Below are 24,600 nucleotides of genomic sequence, written 5' to 3' on the forward strand. Positions count from 1 at the left end.
ATGCCTCTCCCTCCTCCCACCCTGCCCCCCCCCCCCGAGCACGCCGCCTCTCCCCCTGCATCCCGGGGCAGGACCCTCCCCTCCCCTCCCCCCGCCCCACTCCCGGCCCCCGGAGCCCCGCGAACCGCCCTGTGCCGCCTCCCCCCACCCCCACCCCAGTGCTGCCCTGTGGGTCTGGCCTCTTACTTCGAGCACGGTGTTTTCCAGGCCCATCCGCCCGGTAGCCCTGATGAGTACTCACTCCCCGCCGTCCGCCTGAAGGGACCGCCTGACTGCACCGGCGACCACGCGCTGCCCACGTCGCGTCCACACTCGCCAGGCAACACTACTCCCCGCCCGCGTCAGGAGGCGCGCCCGAAAGCCGCACCCGCGGGCTGCACTCGGGCAGGCAGGGCTCCCTCGCCCTCCCGTCCTTGCCGGCCTCGGGTCGGAGGGCTTCCAAAGGCCCCATTCCCGGGACGGAGGAGGCCCGGCCACCCCGCCACCCGGACCGCGGACCCCGAGAGCCACTCGCGCCGCCACACTCCGCGCAGGCCCCGCCCCCTCGGCGGCCCCGCCCCCCCGCGGCCCGGGGCGGAAGTGACGCACCGGAAGCGCCCCTGGTCCCCTTGCAGTGGGGGGAAGGAATCAAACCCCCAAGATGGCGGCGGCGTCGGAGGAGCGGATGGCTGAGGAAGGAGGCGGCGGCCACGGCGACGGCGGCCCGTCTTCGGCCGCCGGTTCTGCCCAGCGACTGCCCCCCCCGCCCCCGCCCCCAGCCCCGCAGCCGGGCTCCCAGGCGCCCCCAGCCCCGGCGCTGGCTCCCGACCAGCTGCCTCAAAACAACACGCTGGTGGCGCTGCCCATCGTAGCCATCGAGAACATCCTCAGCTTTATGTCCTACGACGAAATTAGCCAGCTCCGCCTGGTGAGGCCCCCGCGGGACCCCCGCCGCCCCCTCCGCCGGCCGCGGTCTGGGGAGGGGCGGAGCGGGGAGCGCGTCCCCAGGGGAGGGAGCCGCAGCCGGCTCCAGTACGCGGGGTGCCGGCGCCGGGCGGCGGAGGCGTCCCCTTCCTGCCGCGGGGCTGGGGGCTCGCTGCCCCCGCCGGGAGCCGGGCGTCCCAGCGCCGGCCCGCGGCTCCGGTCGCCCCTTGGGTGCGCCGGCGTCCAGCCCCGCGGCCGGGCCGGCCAGGTTCGGTGGGTCGGCAGGAAGCGCGCCCTGTGCCCCAGCCTGGCCCCCCGCAGCCCCGGACCCAGGTCTCCCTGTCGGAGAAGATGGAGAAGGGTCGGCGAGGCCTCCCCACACCCGGGGAGCCCGAGGGGCCCGGGGGGTCCGGGGGGTCCGTGGGGCGAGAGCTCCGCGGGGGGCCCGCTCCCCAGGTGACCGGTAACGTAGAGCCCACCGAGAGCGCGTCCGGCTCGGCCTCGCCCGGCACTCCCGCCCTCGGGGAGCACCTCGCCCCCGGACAGGGTTGGTTTCTCCCGCAGTTCGTGTTCTAACTAGTGACTTAACGCCCACCCGCCAGCTTCAAATCTCAGGAGTTGAGTGGTTTCCGGAACGGACCGACGAGCCGGTGGGCTTCGACCTCGCCCCCTCCCCCCACCCCCCACCCCCGCCCCCGCCGTCCCTGCCGGGGGCGACGAACCGCTTGGTTCAGGGACGTGTTTTGCTTCCTGTCGGGGAATTTATCTTTAAGTGGGAAGGAAATCGAAGGAGGTGGACATGTTGAAGAGATCGCAAACCGATTCTGTGTAGGAGCTAAATCTGTGCGGGGATTGTTTTTAAGAGGACAAAGACGTATTTCTGAATGTACAGCGTACAGCATTTTCCCCTTCACGGGCCACGCTCTGGGTGTACACTTGCAGTTTTAACGGGATGATAATTGCGCTTTTGAAAGGGAACCATACTTTTTAAAGAAAGTTTATAAATTTTGGCACAAACTGATGACGCAAGGTTTTTTTTTTTCCAGTGAACCCAGCGGTTCTGCCCCTCCACCCCCGACCCCCCAGTCTGCAAGAATGGAAGATTCTTCGGTGAAAAAGTCATATTTCAAAATTGATTGTCCCTGAATTCCCATACATGTCATCCTAGAATTCCATATAGAATCTTAAATGTTCTTTCCGGTGTTTATAAAGGATGGTCTTTGATCGAGGTTCATGGTGTCTGGAAACTGGGCATAACATTTGATTGGATTGAGCCTCAGTCAGACAATGGCTTTTGTAAAGCTTGAAATATTCTGTTTTTTGTAAGTGTGGGAGGAAAACTGATTTTTTTGTTTGTTAGTCATTTACTTTTTTAAAACATTTTTTAAGGGGGAAAAAACTAGCTTCTCAGGGGACAGAGTTAAAATACATCCCTCAGTTTATTAATAAATGAGATCTCTTTCAAGTGAAATATTCAGTTGCATTCTTAATTGTAAAGCAGTATCTATTCTAGCCTTTTGTTGCTTCAAAGATTTTTCATAAAGAGCCCCTTCCCATCCCCTGTGCTACCTTCCTTTTCACCGCACCCCACAAAAGATTCTGCAATTTTATGTCTCAGAGAGGAGTCTTTTCCCTCGGGTTTAGTAGTGGGGAACTATTTTCTTATTCCTTTGTTTACTTGAGGTTAATAGATAATTCTTAAATTAAGTGGATAATGTTTTGTGGGCATTTGAAAGTGTCTCTGGCTTCAGATTGATTGGTTTGGTGTCATAAGATACAGTTCAGGTAGCATTATAAAAGAAAGATGTTCTTTCTTGCCACTAGATGTCAGCATTAATTTAATTGTGGTCTCTTAATGAAATTGGCAGTCTATAAACAGTGCCTTGTAGGTGCTTTACTTCTACCTGAAGAGCTATTTGCTAGAAAATCAAGGAACTTTAGTATATATGCTGCTATCTGAAGTACACATTACACAGCTCCCTTCATTTTAAGGGTGTGTGTGTGTGTGTGTGTGTGTGTGTGTTTAGTGGGATTAAGGCTGGACATGCTTGGAAGAGAGTCATATTAAGAATAGAATTAGTTTCCATAAAGCTAAATGTCAGCTGCTTAGTGGTTGATGATCTAGTTTATGTACTGTTTGGATGTTTGGGTTCTTTTCTTTCTTCCCGGTTTACATGCCTCACTAGGACCTCAATTGTAACTATGGTTAGCACCAAAATTTGAGGACAGGCACACAAACCATGTACTTATTACTCTGTATTTTCTTTAAAAGATTTGCCCTCAGTTGAAATTGCTAAAATAACAGTTTTCTGCTCTTTGTGCATTTAGTTGATGATAGTCTTTGCTTTCTGTTGCCATGAATAATTGAAATTTGACTCTCCAGTCTAGTTATTTCCAAGGGATTGTCCAGATCCCTTATTGAATTGTTGGTTTGTTTGGTCGTTTTTCCTCCCATTGACTATTGCTCCAAAAATGTACCCATAGCCTAGAAATCCTGGTTACACAGAAGTAGTTCTTTAAAGATTTAATCGTATTTAAAATTATTTGGCAGAACACAGTTTTGAAGTGACAAAACTTGTACTTTGAGTTGTTTTTCCCATAAATCAGACAGATTTGTGCTGATGCAGCGTTAGACTGACACCTAGGCCCCCTTGACAATGGCAAAGGTTAAGAAGTGAGGTCCTACCCCTAGTTAGGGAGTAAATCTAAGCCAGGTTTGAGTGTTTGACTTTGACTTTGTGAGCACAGTGTTCTCACTCACTGAAAAATGAGTGTGGGAAGCTTTTTAAAAGCTGTTTTACAGGGATCCTATCAAATTTCTTCCTGTATGGTTTGAATGGAGCTCCTATAAATTTAATAGAATCCTATTAGTGGTTTAGGACATAAATATGACTGAGGGTTAAATTCAGAAGTCTTGCTCATTATCTAGAATGAAATTTTCTGGTAGGTAACAAAATACATATGTACTTTCATCCCAAGGTATTTCTCTAGAGCACTCTAGCAAGTTAAATATGTTACCCATTTATAGTTCCTTTTACATCTTTTGTTCAAATATGTGAGACAGGGATGCCTAGGTGGCTCAGCAGTTGGGCCACTGCCTTCGGCTTAGGTTGGGATCCCAGGGTCTGGGATTGGGTCCCGCATTGGGCTCCCTGTGAAGAGCCTGCTTCTCCCTCTGCCTGCGTCTCTGCCTCTCTCTCTCTCTCTGGGTCTCTCATGAATACAAAAATCTTTTTTAAAAAACACAAATGTGGGATCCCTGGGTGGCGCAGCGGTTTAGCGCCTGCCTTTGGCCCAGGGCGCGATCCTGGAGACCCGGGATCGAGTCCCACGTCGGGCTCCCGGTGCATGGAGCCTGCTTCTCCCTCTGCCTGTGTCTCTGCCTCTCTCTCTCTCACTGTGTGCCTATCATAAATAAATAAAAATTTAAAAAAATTATAAAAAAAAAAAAAAAAAAAAAAAAAAAAAAAAAAAAAAAAAAAAAAAAAAAAAAAAAAACACAAATGTGTGGGACAGTTTTATAGAGAAGGTTGATTGGTAGGAAATATGAAGGAAAATGAGAAACCATTACTTTTTTTTAATAGGCAAGCTGTCTTCCTCATATCTCTTGTTCTTTGCCAGTACTGAAATTTTTTTTAACCTCAGGACATCTTTACACTCTTAAAAAGTTATTGAGGACCCTATAAGCTTACCTTAGAAAATCCTAGAAGACACAGGAAGAGACAACACATACTCTGTTAGCTGTCAGAAAAACTGTTAGGTGTCATGCTGCTATTGGGAAGGTCCACTGTAATGTTATGGAAGAACGAGAGTAAAAATGGTAAGTAACGTCTTAGTATTATGAAAATAGTTTGGCCTCAGAGTCTCAGAAGGATCTTGGGAATCCCAGGGGTCCCTAGACCACACTTTGAGGACCAAAGCTCTTTGTTGCAGCCTGATGGAGAATATATTCTCTGTATTGTTGATTTGTGGGGTTTTTCCCCACCATTGCATCATTAAGTTGATTTTATTAACAGGTACTTACAGGTAGGAGATTATGATATTTAGGGGACTATTCATTTTCTCCTACAGATTCTAGTCCTAAAGTGAAGGGATTCAATCAGTAACCCTGTCCACAGTGTCATGAAGACAATGGACACACACCCCTTCTTGAGCAAACTTAGCACCAGGATGGCAACTGCAAAGATAAGAAATACAAGAACGTTGAGGTTAATCGGGAGCATTTAATCAGAGAGGCTTCCTCAAGATAATGAGTTTTTATCCAGTTTATCCTTAGTAAAGGAGAGAGAGCATTCCCAGCAGAAAAGAAATGACGTATAATGTAGTGAAGCGATTGGAGCAGGGTGACTAATTAGAACTATGAGGCGATTGTTTGAAGTGTCAGATGTCCTAGATTAGTGTTCAGACTCTACCCCCGCCCCCCTTGCAATGTTCTACATTTTTTTATTTCTCAGACCGGCCAGATTTAAGAAACTATTTTGAGAACCTCCAGGGTTGACACCTTTTGCAAGGGGGCAACAAGTAGGGATCTTAAACAGCTTCCACCACTTAATTCATCATTATTTCCTAACAGTGACCAGAGGCACCTGCATACTCAGCAGAGCAGCACAGATTCTTTCAGGATGGGAGAAGGTCCTAGCTTCAAAGGATGGCCAATGTATATGATCCAATCTCACAATTTTTGAGACTAGGAGCAAAAGATAACCTTTGATAGAGGTTTCTTCCAACCACCCACTTCTAGCATCTTGTACTTAAGCTTGATCGAAGCAGGCATCATCAAGCTGTTGAGTTTCCCAAATATCCTAGGCCTCTGGGAGCATGTGCTGCTGTTTCTGCAGCCTCCCCTTCTCTCCTTCTAGAACAGATCTGTACCTTGAGGATACACCTCAAGTGTCAGTATGTCAGAAAAGTCTCTTTGGCTCTTCTCTGCACTTGACTGGGTAGTACTTCCGAGTTCCCATGCAATATGGTTGTACTTACAGATTTTACTGGAATTGTCTTTGGAGGGGCCAGTTGGGCACTGCATTTAGGCTCCATTTCATCAGGAATTCCAGTGGCCTTCTGTAGTCTATGATTCAATACAAATACTCAGTATTTATTAAGTAAATGAAATATTCTTAAGAACAGCAGTATTCCAAGTAAAGGAGAGAAAATCAGTGTCATTGTGAAACAAATGTATTTTCTGTATAGATTATGGTAGTGCTAGAAAATGCACTGTTTCATATTTACCTTCAACAGAAGAGATTAGGTTTTTTTTTTAACTTAAGACCATTTTAATGGGAATGAAAATTGATAAAGTGATGTGAAGTTAGTATGTAATAAGGGTAGCCATTTGCAGTAGTGCATCAGGCTGCGTGGTAACCATCATTCCACTCCCGTATTCATGAGAACAATGGTACAGATCATCAAAAACAGAATCAGAAAAGCTGTTCTATTTGGCTTTTAAGATGTAGTATAGAAATCCTGGGAACAGGCTTTTCTTCCTAATTGTTTTGCTCAGGCTAATATTAAAAGAAATTTTTATTTTCTTTCCAAGTGAATATCTAAGGGAGGATACCCAGAGAATTTTTTTTTAAGATTTTATTTATTTATTCATGAGTAAGGGGGTGGGGGAGCAGAGACACAGGCAGAGGGAGACCCAGGCTCTATGCAGGGAGCCTGATGTGGGACTCGATCCCAGGACTCCAGGATCACGCCCTGGGCCGAAGGCAGGCGCCAAACCCCTGAGCCACCCAGGGATCCCCAATACCCAGAGAATTTAAGATTTGTTATAACTCTTTTTTTAATTTATTTTTTTTTTAATTTGAATTCAATTTAGTTAACATATACTGTGTATTAGTTTCAGGGGTAAAATTTAGTGGTTCATCAGTTTTATACAATACCCAGTGCTCATTACATTGTGTGTCCTCCTTAATGCCCATCACCCAGTTACCCTGTGCCCCCTCCAACAACCCTCAATTTGTTTCTTAGAGTTAAGAGTCTTAAAATTTGTTATAATTCTACCTGCAGATAATTAACTGTCTGTCTCTCTGTATGTGGTGTTATAAACAGTCCACACCACATAGACAGAATTGTTTAAGAGATTTTATCACCCATCGTTAACTGTTTTTGCCACATTGCTCTCTCACTACTTATGTGCTCATTCTTTCCCTCTCTAAAAGTGTGTTGTATGTCCTCCACACAGATTATTTATTTCATTAAACCATTTAAAAGGAAAATGCAAATATGATGACATTTTGTCCTTTGTATAATCACAGTATTATCACTTCCCAGGGATTTAACATTCCGTTTTATATTATTATTTCTCAGTTATCCTAAAAATGTCTTTGTAGGTTGTTTGTTTGTTTGTTTGTTTTGGTGGGGGATAGGGTTTTGAATCTAATAAAACATTTGTCTCTTTTTTTTTTTAAGGATTTTATTTATTTATTCATAGAGACAGAGAGAGAGGCAGAGACACAGGCAGAGGGAGAAGCAGGCATCATACAGAGAGCCTGATGTGGGACTCAATCCAGGGTCTCCAGGATCACGCCCTGGGCTGCAGGCAGCGCTAAACCACTGCGCCACCGGGGCTGCCCTTAAAACATTGGTCTCTTTAACCTAGAACATTCTCCCTACTTTTTTCATTCTTTCTTACAGTTTTGGCATTTTGAAGAATCAGGGCAGGTAGCTTATAAAATGTTCTGCAATGCACATTTGTCTGGTTTTTTTCTCATGATTGACTTCCAGTTTTTGAACTTTGAAAGGATTCTAGAAAGGTTTTGGTCTAGTGCCATCTCTCTGAACTTTGGCTGTGTAGTAAGAATACCCCCTGGTGTCCTTAAAATCTCATGTTGCCTCAAGAAGTCCTACTTGAGACTCGTGGCCAACAGTTTTCTGTAGCAGCAGTGTTAGACTCTAATCAGTTGAGAATAGTTAGGATTAATTATTTCGGTCTATAGAGCTGCAGATAACAAAATTTAAAAAGATACTAATTAAAAGCCTAAATTCTTAATTTAACTTTGGCCGCTGAATAATTTGATTGACAAAGGAAGACAAGCTTCTGTTGTCTTAAGTTCCTTCCAGTTTGAGGGTTATTGATAAGCAGCCTAGTCTTTGATAATAGCTTCTGGATTAACTGGAAAAAACATCAAGTATTCAATTCATTGGAGAAATGTAGAGCACTAAATAAATACATGGAAAATTTGGTTCCATTACAGTATTTCCTTGACTCTCAGATATAGTTTCAAGTTTTAACATTTTTGAAATCAGAATGCATCTTGATCAACTTGTATGTATATTATTTTAGCAGTGCCTTTTTTTCCCCCAGAAGAGCTTTTATTGAATTTGGTAACATCTTAAAGTCTATACAGCATCTTAAACAAAATGAAAGAAGTCCACCCTTTTATGTTTCACAGCATCTAAGCTATCTGAAAAAGAAATGCTGCCAATTATAAGACCATTCTGATGTCAGATGTTAAAATACGAAAAAATACGCATTTTAGAATCAACAGATTTGATACCAAGATTAGGTTTAACAAGAGAAGTACAGGTTTCACAAATTTGTGGCAAGTGTGTCTTGCATGTTAAGGACTGTAATGGCACAAAAATCAAAAAAGATTCCTAAACAAAATGAAGAAAAATTTTCATTACTACTTATGTTAGAAAGTGATGGAAAAGAGTAAACATGGGCAGCCCGGGTGGCTCAGCAGTTTAGCACTGCCTTCAGCCCAGGGCATGATCCTGGAGACCTGGGATCATGTCCCATGTCAGGCTCCCTGCATGGAGCCAGCTTCTCCCTCTGCCTTGTGTCTCTGCCTCTCTCTTCTCTCTCTCTCTCTCTCTCTCTCTCTTTCTGTGTCTCTCATGAATAAATAAATAAAATCTTAAAAAAAAAAAAAAAAAAGAACAGACTCAAATTTAAAAAAAAGAAAAGGGTAAACGTGACATTTTATATCTTCCAAGTATTTAACAAGGAAAAACTACATCTCTTCTAACTGGAACAGCAGTGCCAGAGGAACCCAGACTAAACTTTCCACTGGACACTGATGTGTATTCTATGAGCTCCCTGTTAGATTGATAAGTGTCTGTTTTTGCTGATCTCTGAATACAGAGATAGTTTTTGACATAGTCGTCATCTTTGTGTGCTAAACTCCAGAATTTTATTTTATTGCCTTGGGTAAATGACCAAATTGCTAGGATTTTTGTTGTATTTTTAATAACTAGGGAAATAAAATTTCTTCCTGTCAGCCTTGGGAAATTCTTAAAATACCCATAGATATAAAGCTACATTTTAAATGAGATAATTTTGCATTGCAAGTTAGTGTACATCATCAGCAGCTATCATTAGACTCTTTACTGTAGGGAAAATTAGTGTACAGTTGATCTTTGAACAGTGCAGGGATTAGGAATGCCGACCCCTGTGCACTTGAAAATCCACACAGAACATGTAACTCCCCCAAAACTACCAACAGCCTACTACTGACATAAATAACTGATGAACATATTTTGTGTGTTCTATGTATTATATGCTATATTCATAAAGGAAACTGGAGAAAAAAATCATGAGAAAAAGAACATATGTTTACAGAACTGGACTGTATATTTATCCAAAAAAATCCATGTTATAAGTGGACCCTGCAGGTCAAATTTGTATTGTTCAGGGGTCAATTTCTTCTGTTTTCCAGGGGCCACTTTACTGCTTTCTGGATTCTAAACAAAGATACATGATCTATTGTATCTTTGTTTTTGTGCTATTGGTCTATCAGTGCTATTGAACATCCAGGAAAGAAAGAACACCAAATTATATGCTGCTCTTTTCTTACAATAATATTGATTAATGCTACAAATATTTCTGACTTCAGCTTTTGTGGTGCCATTTTCATTTGTCTTTGTGACTTCTCTTTTTACCAGCTTTTAACAATAACGTCAGTTGAGACTTTATAGGCCCTTATTTTCTTACGTTATGCTTGTTCATTTGAGGGTTCATCTCCATTGATTTTGGCTATCCTGGTGTGAAATTTCTGGAACCACATATTTAGTCCTAATTTTATAGTTGTTTACAGAAAATGACCAGCTGTCCCCATACAAGATCTTTCCAAAAATGGGTGATCTTTAAGTTACCATCTGATTTCCCTGCTCAAAATATGGGAGATTTTATTCTCAGCTTTGCCTGCACACCTGATCTATCCTGAGTAGTAGTTTGCTTGCCGGTGATTTATTCACTCCAGATTTGGTGCCTTTGCATGGGTCACAGCTCTAACTTAGCAGTCCTATCCTCTTTGCGAAGGTAATTCAAATCTTGTATCATGTCAACCGAGGCTTCCTTGGCTGACCTTATATGATTATTTATTCACATTCTCATCACCCAGCCAGTACTCATACACTCATACTGCTCAGTACTTAGACACTAGGTGAGTTTCTAGATTATCAGAATACATCCCAGCACTTAGTAGTTTTGGTGCAGCAAAATGCTAGTATAAAAATGAAATAATATAGGGAGTAACTTGGAAAGTATTTCAGTAATATCTGACCTTAATTTTTTTCTCTATAAATTTGCCTGCTAAAAAATTATTTCTCTTATTTCATCTCAGAAATTACCAAAGAGGTTGCATAGCTCACAAAGACAAGAAGTTTCCTACCAGATTGTGTTAAAAGGTGCTTCATGTGAAACAGATCTGGCAACAACAACAAAATTATTTCTAAAGCCCTCAATTTTTATTCCCCAGAGGTGCCACTTTCAAGTCTTTGGGCTGATGCTATTTTGATAACTGTTGACTTTCTTCTGTGAAAGAGGAGAATTTAGTCTACTGTATTCCCTCTCATCACACATGTTAGACATACCTCCTCCTTCCCCCAATAACATAATAAACGTGGGGTTTTTTTCCACACATAAAGTTTCAGTATCAGTATTTTTGATGATACACTTGCTCAGGAATGGGGTACTGATTCTTAAAAGTTTAGTCCAGGGCTGCAGGAGCGGTTCCCAAGACCCTTTCAGGGAGTAAGATCTAAAGTATTTTCATTGTAGTTCTAAGTTGTTATTTCCACCTTTCACAAGTGGACAATGGAGCTTTCCAGGAGCTCTGTGACATGTGATGATGCCAGCATACCAATAACTCATGAAATGTGTGCTTGTGTATTGTTTCTTAGAACTTTCTAAGGTAATACTTCAGTAGATTGAAGGCAGAAGCAGATATGACGATTCATTTCTGTTTTATAAAACTACATATCAAAGAGATTTCCAAAAATGTAACTCACTAAATATTTTGTTTTAGAAGAGTTTGTTGTTGTTTTTTTCCTTTATTTATGTTTTTTTCCTTTATTTATTTATGTTTATTTTCCTTTATTTATGTTTCCTTTATTATGTCCCTTTATTTATTTATGTTTCCTTTATTTCCATGGCACCTGGCTGGCTTAGGTGAAGGAGTATATGACTTTTGATCTTGAGGTTGTGGGTTCAAGCCCCATGATGGGTGTAGAGATTTCTAAAAAACATAAAGTTTAAAGTTTATGTTAATATGTATTGGTCTTATTATTGTAATTTTTTAATAGACATTGACTATATGTTAACAGCTGGTTTAGTTTAGTTAGAAATAGATCCCGCTTTATTCTAAAATATCAGTTATTAGGAATTACTCTTAGTTTCATTACTAAAAGTTCGCTATATTTTTATTTCCAAATGGAAAAGAAGTGTTTTCCTTAATGCCGTTTCTTTGGCATGCTATGATTTAGGAAGTACATAGTGTTTAATATTAGAGTACTATAGCCTTCATTAGCTTCAGTCCTGTTTCCCAGAATTTTTATCTGTGTATTCTCAGGAGAAAGCAAACATATCAAGAGTTTCATCAGCATTTCAGTTTCAACAAGATTTGTCAATTATTTGTGCTTGGGTGCTGTGAGAGATAGAAGCATATGACAACCCCCATCTAATCGCCTTGGCCTTGATCTAGATTTATCTCAGTGTCTTGCACTTTCAACATCCACACCTATACAGTGAGAACTAACATTCAAGTTGATGACTCTGAGTCACTGCAAAATTCTCAGCCATCAGAAAACAAAACAGATTTTGTGCATTGGGTTTCAGTAAGATAACAAAGATACTGGCGTGTCTCAGAAATACAGCACCAGTGGAGCAAAATTTTCAAATGAGTACTAAGTTAAACAATTTACTTAACAATTTTTAGAGAGTACTTTAGAGTTTATCCAAAGTGACTTTAGCATGTCTTGTTGCCCTTAACCCTAATGATAGCCCTCAGATACAGTAATATAGAAGGCTGACTCGGGCTTTCCAATGGTAGCTGACTTGCTCAAGAATGTGTAAAAGTTAGGCTCACAATCAGGTGTTCTGACTTACAATCCTGGGATTTTACTGTATAAAAAACAGTATTCCTTAAAGATTCAAAATAGTCAAGATTCTGCTCCATATGTTAAAAGATTTTATATTATGTAGGATATGAGAGAATATAGTATAGAGTAACTCTCTACTTAACCCTGACTAGTAGAATAAGAATTCTTATTATATAGATCCTATAAACTTGGTGAAAGGTTGAATATACTTTTGAGCTAAAAGAGAATTTTCTTTTTTCAACCCATTAAAAACCTTTTGAATTTGTTGTTTTACTGATCTTCAGGATAATGGGGATAAATTCAGAACATTGAACAAATACCTAATATAAAGGTAAAGTATTGCTTGCCTACACATAGTATTAAAGTAATGTTGCAAGAGTTATAAAGTACGAGAGGTTCACCTCTTAATCTTTGTACCATCTATATGTCATATGTACTGTTTGAGAGATTCAGACAGCAGACTGGCACAGGGAACTTTCAGCCAACAGGAGTCTTAAGTTAATTGTTACTTACTTGAATTTACATGTTAAAATTCTTTTTCCTCCTGCTGCCCAAAGGTTTGTAAAAGAATGGACTTGGTCTGCCAGAGAATGTTGAATCAGGGATTTCTAAAAGTGGAGAGATACCACAATCTATGTCAGAAACAAGTTAAAGCACAACTTCCAAGGTATGTTGGGCTAGTGGTGGCAATAATTTACAAATGGGAATTTTCATTGTTTCTTGGTTGGTGTTTTAAGTAATGATTATACCCAACATGGGATGCCCTGTTGGTTTTGTTTTGTTTTTTTTTAATCTGGGTAAGCTTACATTTTAAATGGTTTTCCATGTTTTTATAGGGAGGGTACTTGGATCACAATAAGTGATTTTGACTATGGTTTATCCTCTCTTACCATTTCTATTCAGCATTTTATTGGAGGTTCTAACCAACCAGGGCAGTTAGGCAAGAAAATGAAATAAAAGACATTATTAGAAAGGAAGAATTAGTGTTCTCTCTTCATAGGTGACATGATCTCACATATATCATATGTATAAGGAGTCCTCTGTTAGAGTTCATAAACAAGCTCAGCAGGGATGCAAGACATAAGATCAATATACAAAAAGGAATTGTATAATTATGTATACTCACACTAAATGATCGGAAAACAAGATGATTCCAGGATGCAGGGATGGGGAGAGCAGGTGAAGGGGAGTGGGAGGTACAGGTTTTCAGTTATGGAATGAAAAAGTCATGGGGATAAAAAGTTCAGTATAGGGAATATAGTCAGTGGTATTAGAATAGCATTGTATGGTGACAAATGGCAGCTACCCTCGTAGGGAGCATGACATAGGTTATAGAGATGTTGAGTCACTGTGTTGTACATCTGAGACTAAGGAACTAAGGTAGCATTGTGTGTCAGCTAGACTCTGAAAAGGGAGGGAAGGGGGGAGGGGCCTAGCTGGCTCAGTCATGGGAGCATGTGACTCTTGATCTCATGGTTGTGAGTTCAAGCCCCACGTTGGGCATAGAGCTTACTTAAAAAAGAGGGACCATTCCATGTACAATACCATCACGAAGTATAATGACTATTAAAGAATTGTCTACTGCAAACTACAAAACATTGATAAAAGAAATTTAAAAAGACTTAAATAGAAAGACATTTCATGGTCATGGATTGGAAGACTTCATGCTGTGATGGTGGCAGTTCTCCTCAAGTTGATAGGCACATTCGGTGCAATCCCTGTCAAAATCCTAACTGTGTTTTTTGCAGAGAAAATAGAAATGAGAGTATAGAATACCAATCCTTACATATTTAGTTAGTTCATTTTCAATAAGGATGCCTTGACAATTCAGAGGGGAAAGAATAATGCTTTCCACAGATGATGCTGGGACAGCTGGGTGTCTGTTTGTGAATGAATGAAGTTAGACCCCTTCCTCACACTGTCTACAAAGATCAACTCAAAATAGACTATAGACCAAAGTGTGTCAGGGTATACCTTAAATCCTTACATGGAAACAGTACTGACCTCCATGAACTTGGATTAGACAGTGGTTTCTTTTCTGTGACGCCAGAAGCACGAGTAGCAAAAGGGAAGAGTAGGCAGATGGGACTTCATCAGAATTTAAACTTCTGTGCTTCAGACAATGACATCATGCCAGCAAAGGATCAACCTACACAAGGAGAGAAGATAGTTACAGATCGTCTTTCCAATGGGGGACTTACATCCAGATCATGTGAGGAACTCTTAGAATTCAACAGTAAAAAGACACAGAACCTGGTTTAAAAGTGGGCAAAGGACTTGAATTAGACATTTCTCCAAGGAAGATAAACTGGAGGCAAGCAAATACAGAATACTCAACATCAGTCGTCACCAAGGTGTTGTAGATAGAAACAGAGATACTCCTGAACACCCGCTAGGATGGCCCAAAGAAAGAAGACAAAAAATCTTAGGTAGGATATGGACCAATCGGAACCTTTATAGATTACTGGTGAGGTTATAAAATGGTTCTGCCACCTTAGAAAACACTGTTGCTCCAAAGGCTAAACATAGAATTACCATATGACCTGGCAGTTTCACTCCTAGGTATATAGCCAAAAGAAATGGAAGTACAGCCACACAAAAAAGCTGGCACATAGGTCTTCTGTGCAGCATTAATCATAACAGGCAGAAGTGGAAACAGCCCAACAGTCCTCACCTGATGATAGGATAATCAAAATGATGGTATGTCTCTATGATAGAATATTTGTGGGCAGCAGAAAAGAATGCAGTCCTTGATACATGCTACAACACAGATGAGGCTTAAGAACTATGCTGCATGAAAGAAGACAGACACGAAATGCCACGTACTGTACAACTCCACAGTTACCTGCTGTGTCTAGAATAAGCAGATCCATAGAAATAGAAAATGCACTAGTGGCTCCCAAGGGCTGGGGAATGGGAGTGATTCATAATAGTTATGGGCTTTCGTTTTGTGATAGGAAAGATGTTTAGAAATTAAGTGATGCAGAAGCTTAGGCATAACAAAGTGAGCAATCACCACAACTAAAAGACAACTTACAGAATGGAAGAAGATATTTGTAAATGACCTATCAGGTAAAGGGCTAGTATCCAAAATATTTAAGGAACTTATAAAATTCGGGGATCCCTGGGTGGCTCAGCAATTTAGCGCCTGCCTTCGGCCCAGGGTGTGATCCTGGAGTCCTGGGATCAAGTTCTGCATCGGGCTCCCTGCATGGAGTCTGCTTCTCCCTCTGCGTGTGTGTGTGTGTGTCTCTCTCTCTTTCTCTCTCTCTGTGTCTCTCATGAATAAATAAATAAAATCTTAAAAAAAAAAACTTATGAAATACAACACCCCAAAAAACAAATAATACAATTTAAAAATAGGCAGAAGGTGTGCTTGAGTGGCTCAGTCAGTTAAGCATCTGACTCTCAATCTCAGGGTAATGAATTCAAGCCCTGTGTGGAGCCTACTTTAAAAAGGGGCAAGGGGAGAGAAGACAAGAACAGACGTTTTTCCAAAGAAGATATGCAGACGGCCAACAGACACATGAAAAGATAATCAACATTTCTCATCATCAGGGAAATGCCAATCAAAACCATAATGAGACCCCACATCACACCTTTCAGAATGGCTAAAATCAAGCCAAAAAACAACAAGTGTTGGTGAGGATGAGGAAAAAGGGGAAGCCTCTTGCACAGTTCGTGGGAATGCAAACTGGTGCAGCCACTGTGGAGAACAGTTTGGAAATTCTTCAGAAAGTTAAATATAGAGCTACCCTACAATCCAGTAATTACACTACTAGGTATTTGCCCAAAGAATACAAAAATACTAATTCAAAGAGATATATGCACCCCAATGTTTATAGCAGCATTTCTACAATAGCCAAAGTGTGGAAACAGCCCACGTGTACATCAGCTGATGAATGGATAAAGAAGATGCGGTATATACACATATTCTATTATATATATATATATATATATATATATAGTTTTACAAATGTTATATTATTGCATATAATAAAATAATGCTTAGCTATAAAAAATAATGAAATCTTGCCATTTACAATGACTTGGATGGAGCTGGAGAATATTATACTAAGTGAAATAAGTCAGAGAAAGACAAATACCATATAATTTCATGCATATGTGGAATTTTTTTTTAAGATTTTAATTTATTCATGAGAGACACAGAGAGAAGGGCAGAGACATAGGCAGATGCTCAACCACTGAGCCACCCACGTGTCCCACATATATGGAATTTAAGAAACAAAACAAACTCGCAAAGGGAAAACGAAGGAAACCAAAAAATAGACTCTTAAATGTAGAGAACAAACTGATGGTTGCTGAAAGGGAAGTGTGGGGGGGATGGGTGAGAGGGGTTGGCAGGGGCACTTATGATGGGCACTGGATAATTGTGTTGGAGTGTTGAACCACTGGGTTGTACACCTGAAATTAACTTTACACTGTATGTTGACTAGCTGGAATTTAAATAAAAACTTTAAAAAAATAAAAAATAATTTTTAAAAATTAAATGGTGGTAGTAGGTACACAACTCTGTGAATATACTAAAAACCATGAAGTTATACACATTAAAAGTGGTTTTTATTATTGTGAATTATTTCACAATAAAACTAAAAGTTTAAGTGCTCGCTTCAGCAGCACATATACTAAAATTGGAACGATACAGAGAAGATTAGCATGGCCCCTGCGCAAGGATGACACCCAAATTCGTGAAGCGTTCCATATTTAAAAAAAAAAACTAAAAGTTTAAAAGGGAGCTGGAGGCACCTGGGTGGCTCAGTCAATTAAGCATCTGACACTTGGTTTTGGCTCAGGTCATGATCTCAGGGCCGTGAGATCAAGCCCCGTGTCAGTCTCCCCACTCAGTACAGAGTCTGAGATTCCTCTCCCTCTCCCTCTGCCCCTACCCACCCCTCCTCTAAAATAAGTAAGTAAATCATTTTTAGGGGCTCATGGGTGGCTCAGTGGTTGAGCATCTGCTTTTGACTCAGATCATGATCCCAGGGTCCTGGAATCAAGTCCTTCTCCCTCCCTATATCTGCCTCTCTCTCTGCGTGTGTCTCATGAATAAATAAATAAAAATCTTTTTTAAAAATCATTTTTAAAAACATTTAAAAAATAAAAGTTTAAGTGAGCTGCTTTTATGGGTAAAAACATAGTTCCTTGTCCACACATCCCTGCATAATTCTTTCATTTCTCTGATTTTTCTAATTCAAATGGCCCTCAGGCCTGATACAGCCAAAACAAAAAACAAAGATTTTTTTTTCTCCCCCAAATAATTTATCAGTGAGTACTAGTCCTTGGGAGGGATTTCTGGACATAGCAATTTGATGATCGTTACAGTTAAATTATGACCCAGTTGTAGATATCAGAATTAACACGTCTATGTTAGACTGTTAGAAATCCCATTAAAGGCATTTTCATTGCTTACCATTTTCATTCACAGTACTTTCATGGTTGCTTTTTCTTACCATAGGAGGGAGTCAGAAAGAAGAAACCACTCGTTAGCCCGTCATGCAGACATCCTTGCTGCTGTTGAAACAAGGCTCTCACTGTTAAATATGACTTTCATGAAGTATGTGGATTCCAATCTCTGTTGCTTCATCCCAGGAAAGGTAAAATAGAACTGCTTACCTAGGGGGATCCCTGGGTGGCGCAGCGGTTTGGCGCCTGCCTTTGGCCCAGGGCGCGATCCTGGAGACCCGGGATCGAATCCCACGTCAGGCTCCTGGTGCATGGAGCCTGCTTCTCCCTCTGCCTGTATCTCTGCCTCTCTCTCTCTCTCTGTGACTATCATAAATAAAAAAAAAAAATAAAAATTAAAAAAAAAAAAAAAAAAAGAACTGCTTACCTAAAACAGCTGGATTGCACTGCTTAAACCGAAATAACTCTAAAGCAGTTGTTTACCTGTCAGAATTGTTCTACTTCTTTGGAATGAGTTCCTGTGAATGGCTTTGTTCAGCTTCTGTACAGAAGCTGGTAGAGAAAGCCATATTCTGTGTGATCTCCATTTTGAAAGACTTCATTGTGAAACATACAGTAGAAGCCCTGCTCTTCTTTAGAAAAGCTTGTTAGGAATTCATCCTCAATTCCAGGTAATAAGCTATTTCCATAAATATGAAGGGAAAAAAGAGTTCCTACTAAAGAACCCATTTGTGGGCTTTTACTCCTTGTTTAGGATGGACAGTGAGCGAGTTTACAAGTATTATCCTTGCATTTAGGATTGTTCTGATTTGGGTGAGATGGAGTAGGAGGGACAAGCTGGTGTTTGTTTCGTGTGAGAAGTGTTTCATGAGGACGACTTGGGTCCTTCCAGATCAGGCAGGTGTAGATACGGGATAGCAGTTCAGGAATAGTGGTGATGAACACAGAAGGCAGTCTATGGTGGCAGATTGACTGTCACCAAGTCCTGAAGGCCCCAGCACTCAGCATACTACATGTGTAGTATCTTGCTTCTTGAATTGAGAATAAATTCAGATGAAATCTGTGTGTATCGTATGTGGAAGAAGTAGAGATGCATTGAAAGGTCCTTTTGCTACTTACTTGATACTGGCAGAAGATTCCATTTAACGTGGTCAGAACTAAGCAAGTCCTAGAAAAAAGTCGAATGTTAGCTTTTTGTTATTTCTGTAGATAATTAACACTGGCAATATTTTGTATTATACATCCTCTGTCTTCAGTTTTCTGTGAGGTTTATTGGGGGGGTATCCTGTTTCTTATTTTATTTAAAATATTCTTCAATATATCTCACTTTCATCCTTTTGGCTACAAATTCTTCTGAAGGGTACTTAACTTTAAAAGGTGACCAGTTGGCAACTTCAGATTCTGATTCTTATGCCAGATTGTGTCCAAATCTGATTGACAGGCCTCAACTCTCAAGTATTCCTGGGAGGTTGACTGAACTAGTATAGGTTGTCCCCTACAGCCTCATGGTTTTTAACCCATATCTCATTGTTAGGAATGTGAATATTTAAGAAACACAATTTTCATAACGTCAAAAACAATTCAGCCAGTCGTTAGGAACCAGAGTGGAGTAGTTTGTGCTAAGTCCATGTGGCCTGCAAAGCCTGAGCAACTTCATACATGGCCTTTACAGAAGTGGCCAATCTCCATTCTGAGTGATCAGGACCACATACTTGGAACGCTGCTCTTTGCTGTCTTAACAAATAGGGTCAAATCCAATCGAGCTTTGCTGGGGTTTTTTGCAAGTTTTTGTTGACTCTCATGTTAATTTTGGTACCGAAATAACAAAACCAAGGCCGCAGGTGTGGAGAACTTGTTCGGTTTTTTTGTTTTGTTTTTTGTTTTTGTTTTTGTTTTTTAGAACTTGTTCAATTTTGAAGGTATTGCAGGTCACTGCGGCATCAACTCTAGGCAGCTCCTCAGCCAGAACCCTCACTGTGCCCTCAGTGGAGGAGCAGCTGGGGAGGGATTTTGTACCCACCCTCGCATGTAATACAGACCTATCCCTGTCCCTTGTCCTTGCTCTCATCTTAGATTTGTGAAATACTTGTGATTCTCGGAGCACGCTCATGTGCACTGACTCATGTCCTTCCCATCACGGCCGTGGAAGGTCTGGTCTGTTCCTGTCCCGTCGGTAAGAACACAGGCCCAGCCAGCTGACGTGACTTCACAGAAGCTTCACTCGAGCCTTCTGATTGCCCGGTTATCGTCTTCAGTGTTTTCTTCCATTTTCCCTTAAGAGTACCCTTGTCTTCACAAAAACTCACCCTTGGTTTTCTCCTGTAACCCTGAAAATAACCCCACCAAAAAAAACCCAGAAATAATTTTTGTTTTTTTAATCACACCTAATTCATCTTGAATTGCTTTGTTTCTTAAAAGGGCCATTTTTATAGCTTATGTTTTGCCTAAAATAACAAACAATGTGTATACTCAAAATATCACTTTTTTCTTTTTCTTTTTTTTTTTTTAATTAAGTAATCCCTGAGCCCAGCGTGGGGCTCAGATTTATGACCCCGAGATCAAGAGTCGCCTGCTCTACTGAGCCAGCCAGGCAGCACCCTGAATGTTATTTTTTTATTCTTATGTAGCTGGTACTTTTTAGCTTGTTTAGTCAAAAATAAAACTGCTTACTTAACACACTCTGCAGCATTGGGGTTGCTTTATGATTGCTCCCTTTCTGTACTTCTCAGCCTTAAACTGCTCACATTCTGTCTTCAAAACTGAAGGCCGTGGCACTTAATCTCTCTACGTATAACATCTAATCTTGATCTGGTATATGGTTCCTGTATTAGGTAATCCTTGTGCCCCACCAGATCCTGCTTCTGGATTTTACTCAAAAAAGTTCAGGAATTTTCATACTTCATAAGAGAACACATTTTTGTGGTTTTGTTAGAATTTACATCTATGGTAAACATTTCATTTGCAGACTATTCTTTCACAGGCTGCTTAAGTGAAACTGGGTGATACCAGCATTATAGTTTAAATCAGAATGCCTGATACATATCAGAATTTTGGAATTTTAAACTAACATTTGGTTAAAAAAAAAAAAACATTTTTTAAATTATTCTCTGGGGCTCCTGTGTGGCTCAGTCAGTTGAGCAGCTCAATTCTTGATTTTGGTCATGATCTCAGGGTCATGGGATTGAGCCCCATGTCAGGCTCTGCACTCAGCAGGGAGTCTGCTTGAGATCCTATCTCCCTCTGCCCATCCCCCTTCTAAAAATAAAAATAAAATTATTCTCTGAAAGAGCAAATTTACTCTTAAAATCAGATGGTAGGTTAAATAAAAATGGCAGATTAAATACATGTTTACCTCGGATTCCTCCCAAACCTCATTCATATAGTGAAGGAGCTAATTTTTTAAAAAGAATAAAAGACAGAGACCCATGAGAGTGAAGTCAGGAGAGCAGCAGGAACAAAATTTTGGAAGCAGGGAAGTACATAAGTATATGGTAACTGGCTTAGCACCCTAGCCAGGCCGCGGGGACACTGGAAGGCAGTGTCCTCTACACAGCTGGCCTTGAGAGTGGGACTGACACAGGATGGTGGGTTGCAACTCTATTTGAAAATGATTTATGGGTAGCCCAGGTGGCTCAGCAGCTTAGCGCCACCTTCAGCCCAGGGCCTGATCCTGGAGACCTGGGATGGAGTCCCATGTCAGGCTCCCTGCATGGAGCCTGCTTCTCCCTCTGCCCGCCCCCCTCTGTCTCTCTCATAAATAAATAAAATATTTTAAAAAAATAAAAATTATCTAGACCTGTGGGTCCCCTCTCCCACTCCAAACAGCTAGGTCATTGCCCTTCTACTGAGTGACAAACTAGGTCTTAACTCACAGAAGGGGTTGGAAATGGTGCCTGTGGACAGAGAGACCATACTGATCACAAGGGCATCAAAATAAAAACTGTCTGAAGAATTCATAGTGGTTGGGAGTTTGCCCCTGGCATTTCTGGAATGGGATCAGCACACTTTTTCTGTAAAGGACCAAGTAGTAAACATTTCTGGCTCTGCAGGCCACACAGTCTCTCATAGCTCCTCAGCTCTGAGAAACAGTGGACAGCATATGGGGAAATAAATGAGTGTGCCCATGTTCCAATAAACCTTTATTTACAGAAACAGTGCAGGTCCAGTAGGGCCTCCGCTGCCAACCTGACCACAGTGTGGCCGTTCCATCCATCTTCTCTCAGAACCTGGAGGCTGTGGGTGTCTAGCTCACTCCTCTATACATTTTTCAAGTCTTCTGACAGAGAAGTCACACTTTTTACAGTCAGTTGAGGGTCCATGTGGCATCTCACACATACTGAAACACACATGGAGCAGATGCCAACTGACTGTCCTGGGAAATAGAGTGATGAAGGAAGATGTGGGTAAGGCCCGTTCTTCAGCATTGCTCGTGGCCCTGCTTTGGAATGTGAAACCCAGGGGTTCCCAAGAGTCAGGGTTTTCAGTGTAAGTAATTATGCAAGGTCACAACCAGATGTTCCTGAACAAACCTAAAATCTGCAAATTAGGTTTTGTTGGTTAGTTTTTAATGTTTTGGCCAGGGAGATGGCTGGTGGGGAAGGAGTAGAGGGAGAGGATGGCAGTGTGGCATTATGTAATCTCTTCTCTCTTTTTGGTAACTTCTTGATGCAGTTTCACATTTGCATGAAAACTGCAAGAATAGTACGAGGATCTTTCATAGGCTTTTATCCAGATCCCATAGATATTTACCTTTCGTCCCGTTTGCTTTTATTCTCTCTGTAAGTATGTGTTGTATTTTTTCTGAATCATTTGAAAATGGTGAAAATAACTGTGACCCTTTATTCTTAAATATTCTTACATATTTCTTGAGTAAGAGCATTTTCTAACTGAGCTGCAGCATGGTTACCAAATTAGGAAGTGTGACTTTGATACAGTGGCCCCTCTCTCAGTCCAGAGCCCCATCCAGTGCTGCGCTAGACTCTGTATCCTCCTTAATGGGGCAGTTTCTGTGCAGCCTTGGCATACCCTGATCTCCACATTTTTGAAGAACATGGGTTCCTTCCGGATGCCCCCTTCACGAAGTCCCTGCCCTGTCGCTCTTCTCCCACCCCCATCCCTCCCACCATCTGGGCTAAGCAGGGGGTTCTGGTGAGCTGTCTCTGTGCTGGGTTCTTAAATACTAGTGGAGAATCATCAGACTAATATGAAACACAAATGGGGGAAGACATCTTTGAGAAAACCATTCAAGGATATAAGCCTTAGAGAAGAAACCATGACTAATATTCTAAGAGAAAAAAAAAAGGAGAGTCAAACATGTGCCACATAGAAATAACAGAAGTTTTTTTTTTTTTTTAAGATTTTATTTATGGGATCCCTGGGTGGCGCAGCGGTTTGGCGCCTGCCTTTGGACCAGGGTGCGATCCTGGAGACCCGGGATCGAATCCCACATCGGGCTCCTGGTGCATGGAGCCCGCTTCTCCCTCTGCCTGTGTCTCTGCCTCTCTCTCTCTCTCTCTCTCTCTGTGACTATCATAAATAAATAAAAATTAAAAAAATAAAAAAAAATAAAAGAAAAAATAAAAGAAAAAGATTTTATTTATTTAAAAAAAAAAAAAGATTTTATTTATTTATTCATGAGAGACACAGAGAGAGGCAGAGACAGAAGCAGGCTCCATGCAGGAACTCTGATGTGGGACTCGATCTTGGGCCCCAGGATCACACCCTGAGTCAAAGGCAGACGCTCAACCACTGAGCCACCCAGGCATCCCCAAAATACAGAAGTTTTTAAATGCACTTAAATTTCTTAAATATGGAAGAAGTGTTGAATTAAATAAAAGGAGTAGAAGGGAAGGTTGAGATCTCAAGTAGAACAAAAAGGTGGAAAGTGAAAAAATGAGGACAAAGAGGTTCAGTTTTTTCTTTAGAACTTTGCTCAACAAGTGACATAAAATAGAAGTTCTCTCTCACAAGAGTCCACAGACTGCAGCCGTATCCATAGCATGTCTGTGCTAGTTAACATGAGCTGCCAGCATTAGAGACGCAGTGCTCACTCACCATATCTGGTTGGTACCATACTTTTAAAATATTATCACCTCAGGCTCAGGTAGGATCAGCACGCAGCACATTTGAAAGCTATAGAAACAGCCACTAAGAGTTGGAGTGGCCAGGGGCACCCAGGTCAGCTCAGTCATTGAAGCATATGACTCTTGACCTTGAGGTTTGAGGTCCTGGGTTCAAGGCCCACATTGGGAATAGAAATTATTTTTAAAAATAAATAAAACTTTTTAAAAAATTGAAGGAATGATGTGAGAAGTAGAAAATCACAAGCTATTAAAAAAAGAAATTTAGTGCCCAACCTTAATGTGTGTGATCTTTCCAGTAGACTCAAGACTCATCACACCATTACATTCTTGCTGCTACAGTAATTTTCAGAAAGTAATTAAACCCACTGAGGGGGTTGAAATATTTTGAAAATTGGGTAGATACCATGCTTTTCTAATATGTGCCATTGCAACCATAAGTAACTCGAGTGGTAGAAGCAGTGTGGTTCTCAGGTGCCATGTTAGTTTCTCCTTCATCTTGTCCTTTGAGTATAACTTTTGGAGAGACGGGACTCCTAACTCAGCCATTGAGCATCTGCTTTCAGCTCAGGGCGTGATCCTAAGAGCTGGGATTGAGTCCCACATAGGGCTCCTTGCTGGGAGCCTGCTTCTCCCTCTGCCTGTATCTCTGCCTCTGTGTGTGTATGTGTCTCATGAATAAATAAATAAAATCTTAAAAAAAAAAAAAACTTGGGATCCCTGGGTGGCGCAGAGGTTTGGCGCCTGCCTTTGGCCCAGGGCGCGATCCTGGAGACCCGGGATCGAATCCCATGTCGGGCTCCCGGTGCATGGAGCCTGCTTCTCCCTCTGCCTGTGTCTCTGCCCCTCTCTCTCTGTGTGTGTGTGA

At 41.6% G+C, this 24,600-nt stretch overlaps 1 protein-coding gene and 1 non-coding gene across 2 annotated transcripts in view; both read left to right on the forward strand.

Annotated features, from left to right (window-relative positions):
* Nucleotides 1–626: 626 nt before the first annotated feature.
* The window catches only part of FBXO28 (F-box protein 28), a 32,247-nt gene continuing 8,273 nt past the window's right edge, over nucleotides 627–24,600 (forward strand). The window contains exons 1-3 of the mRNA XM_041758458.1: nucleotides 627–907; nucleotides 12,786–12,895; nucleotides 17,705–17,843. Of these exons, the coding sequence (XP_041614392.1) occupies nucleotides 641–907; nucleotides 12,786–12,895; nucleotides 17,705–17,843 (516 nt within the window). The 5' untranslated portion in view covers nucleotides 627–640. The remainder of the gene's footprint in view (nucleotides 908–12,785; nucleotides 12,896–17,704; nucleotides 17,844–24,600) is intronic.
* LOC121474707 lies at nucleotides 16,851–16,957 on the forward strand. Its single transcript, XR_005983484.1, has one exon. It is a non-coding gene; the product is annotated as a U6 spliceosomal RNA (small nuclear RNA).

This window comes from Vulpes lagopus, chromosome 1 (assembly GCF_018345385.1).
Source record: "Vulpes lagopus strain Blue_001 chromosome 1, ASM1834538v1, whole genome shotgun sequence".
NCBI classification, from domain to species: domain Eukaryota; kingdom Metazoa; phylum Chordata; class Mammalia; order Carnivora; family Canidae; genus Vulpes; species Vulpes lagopus.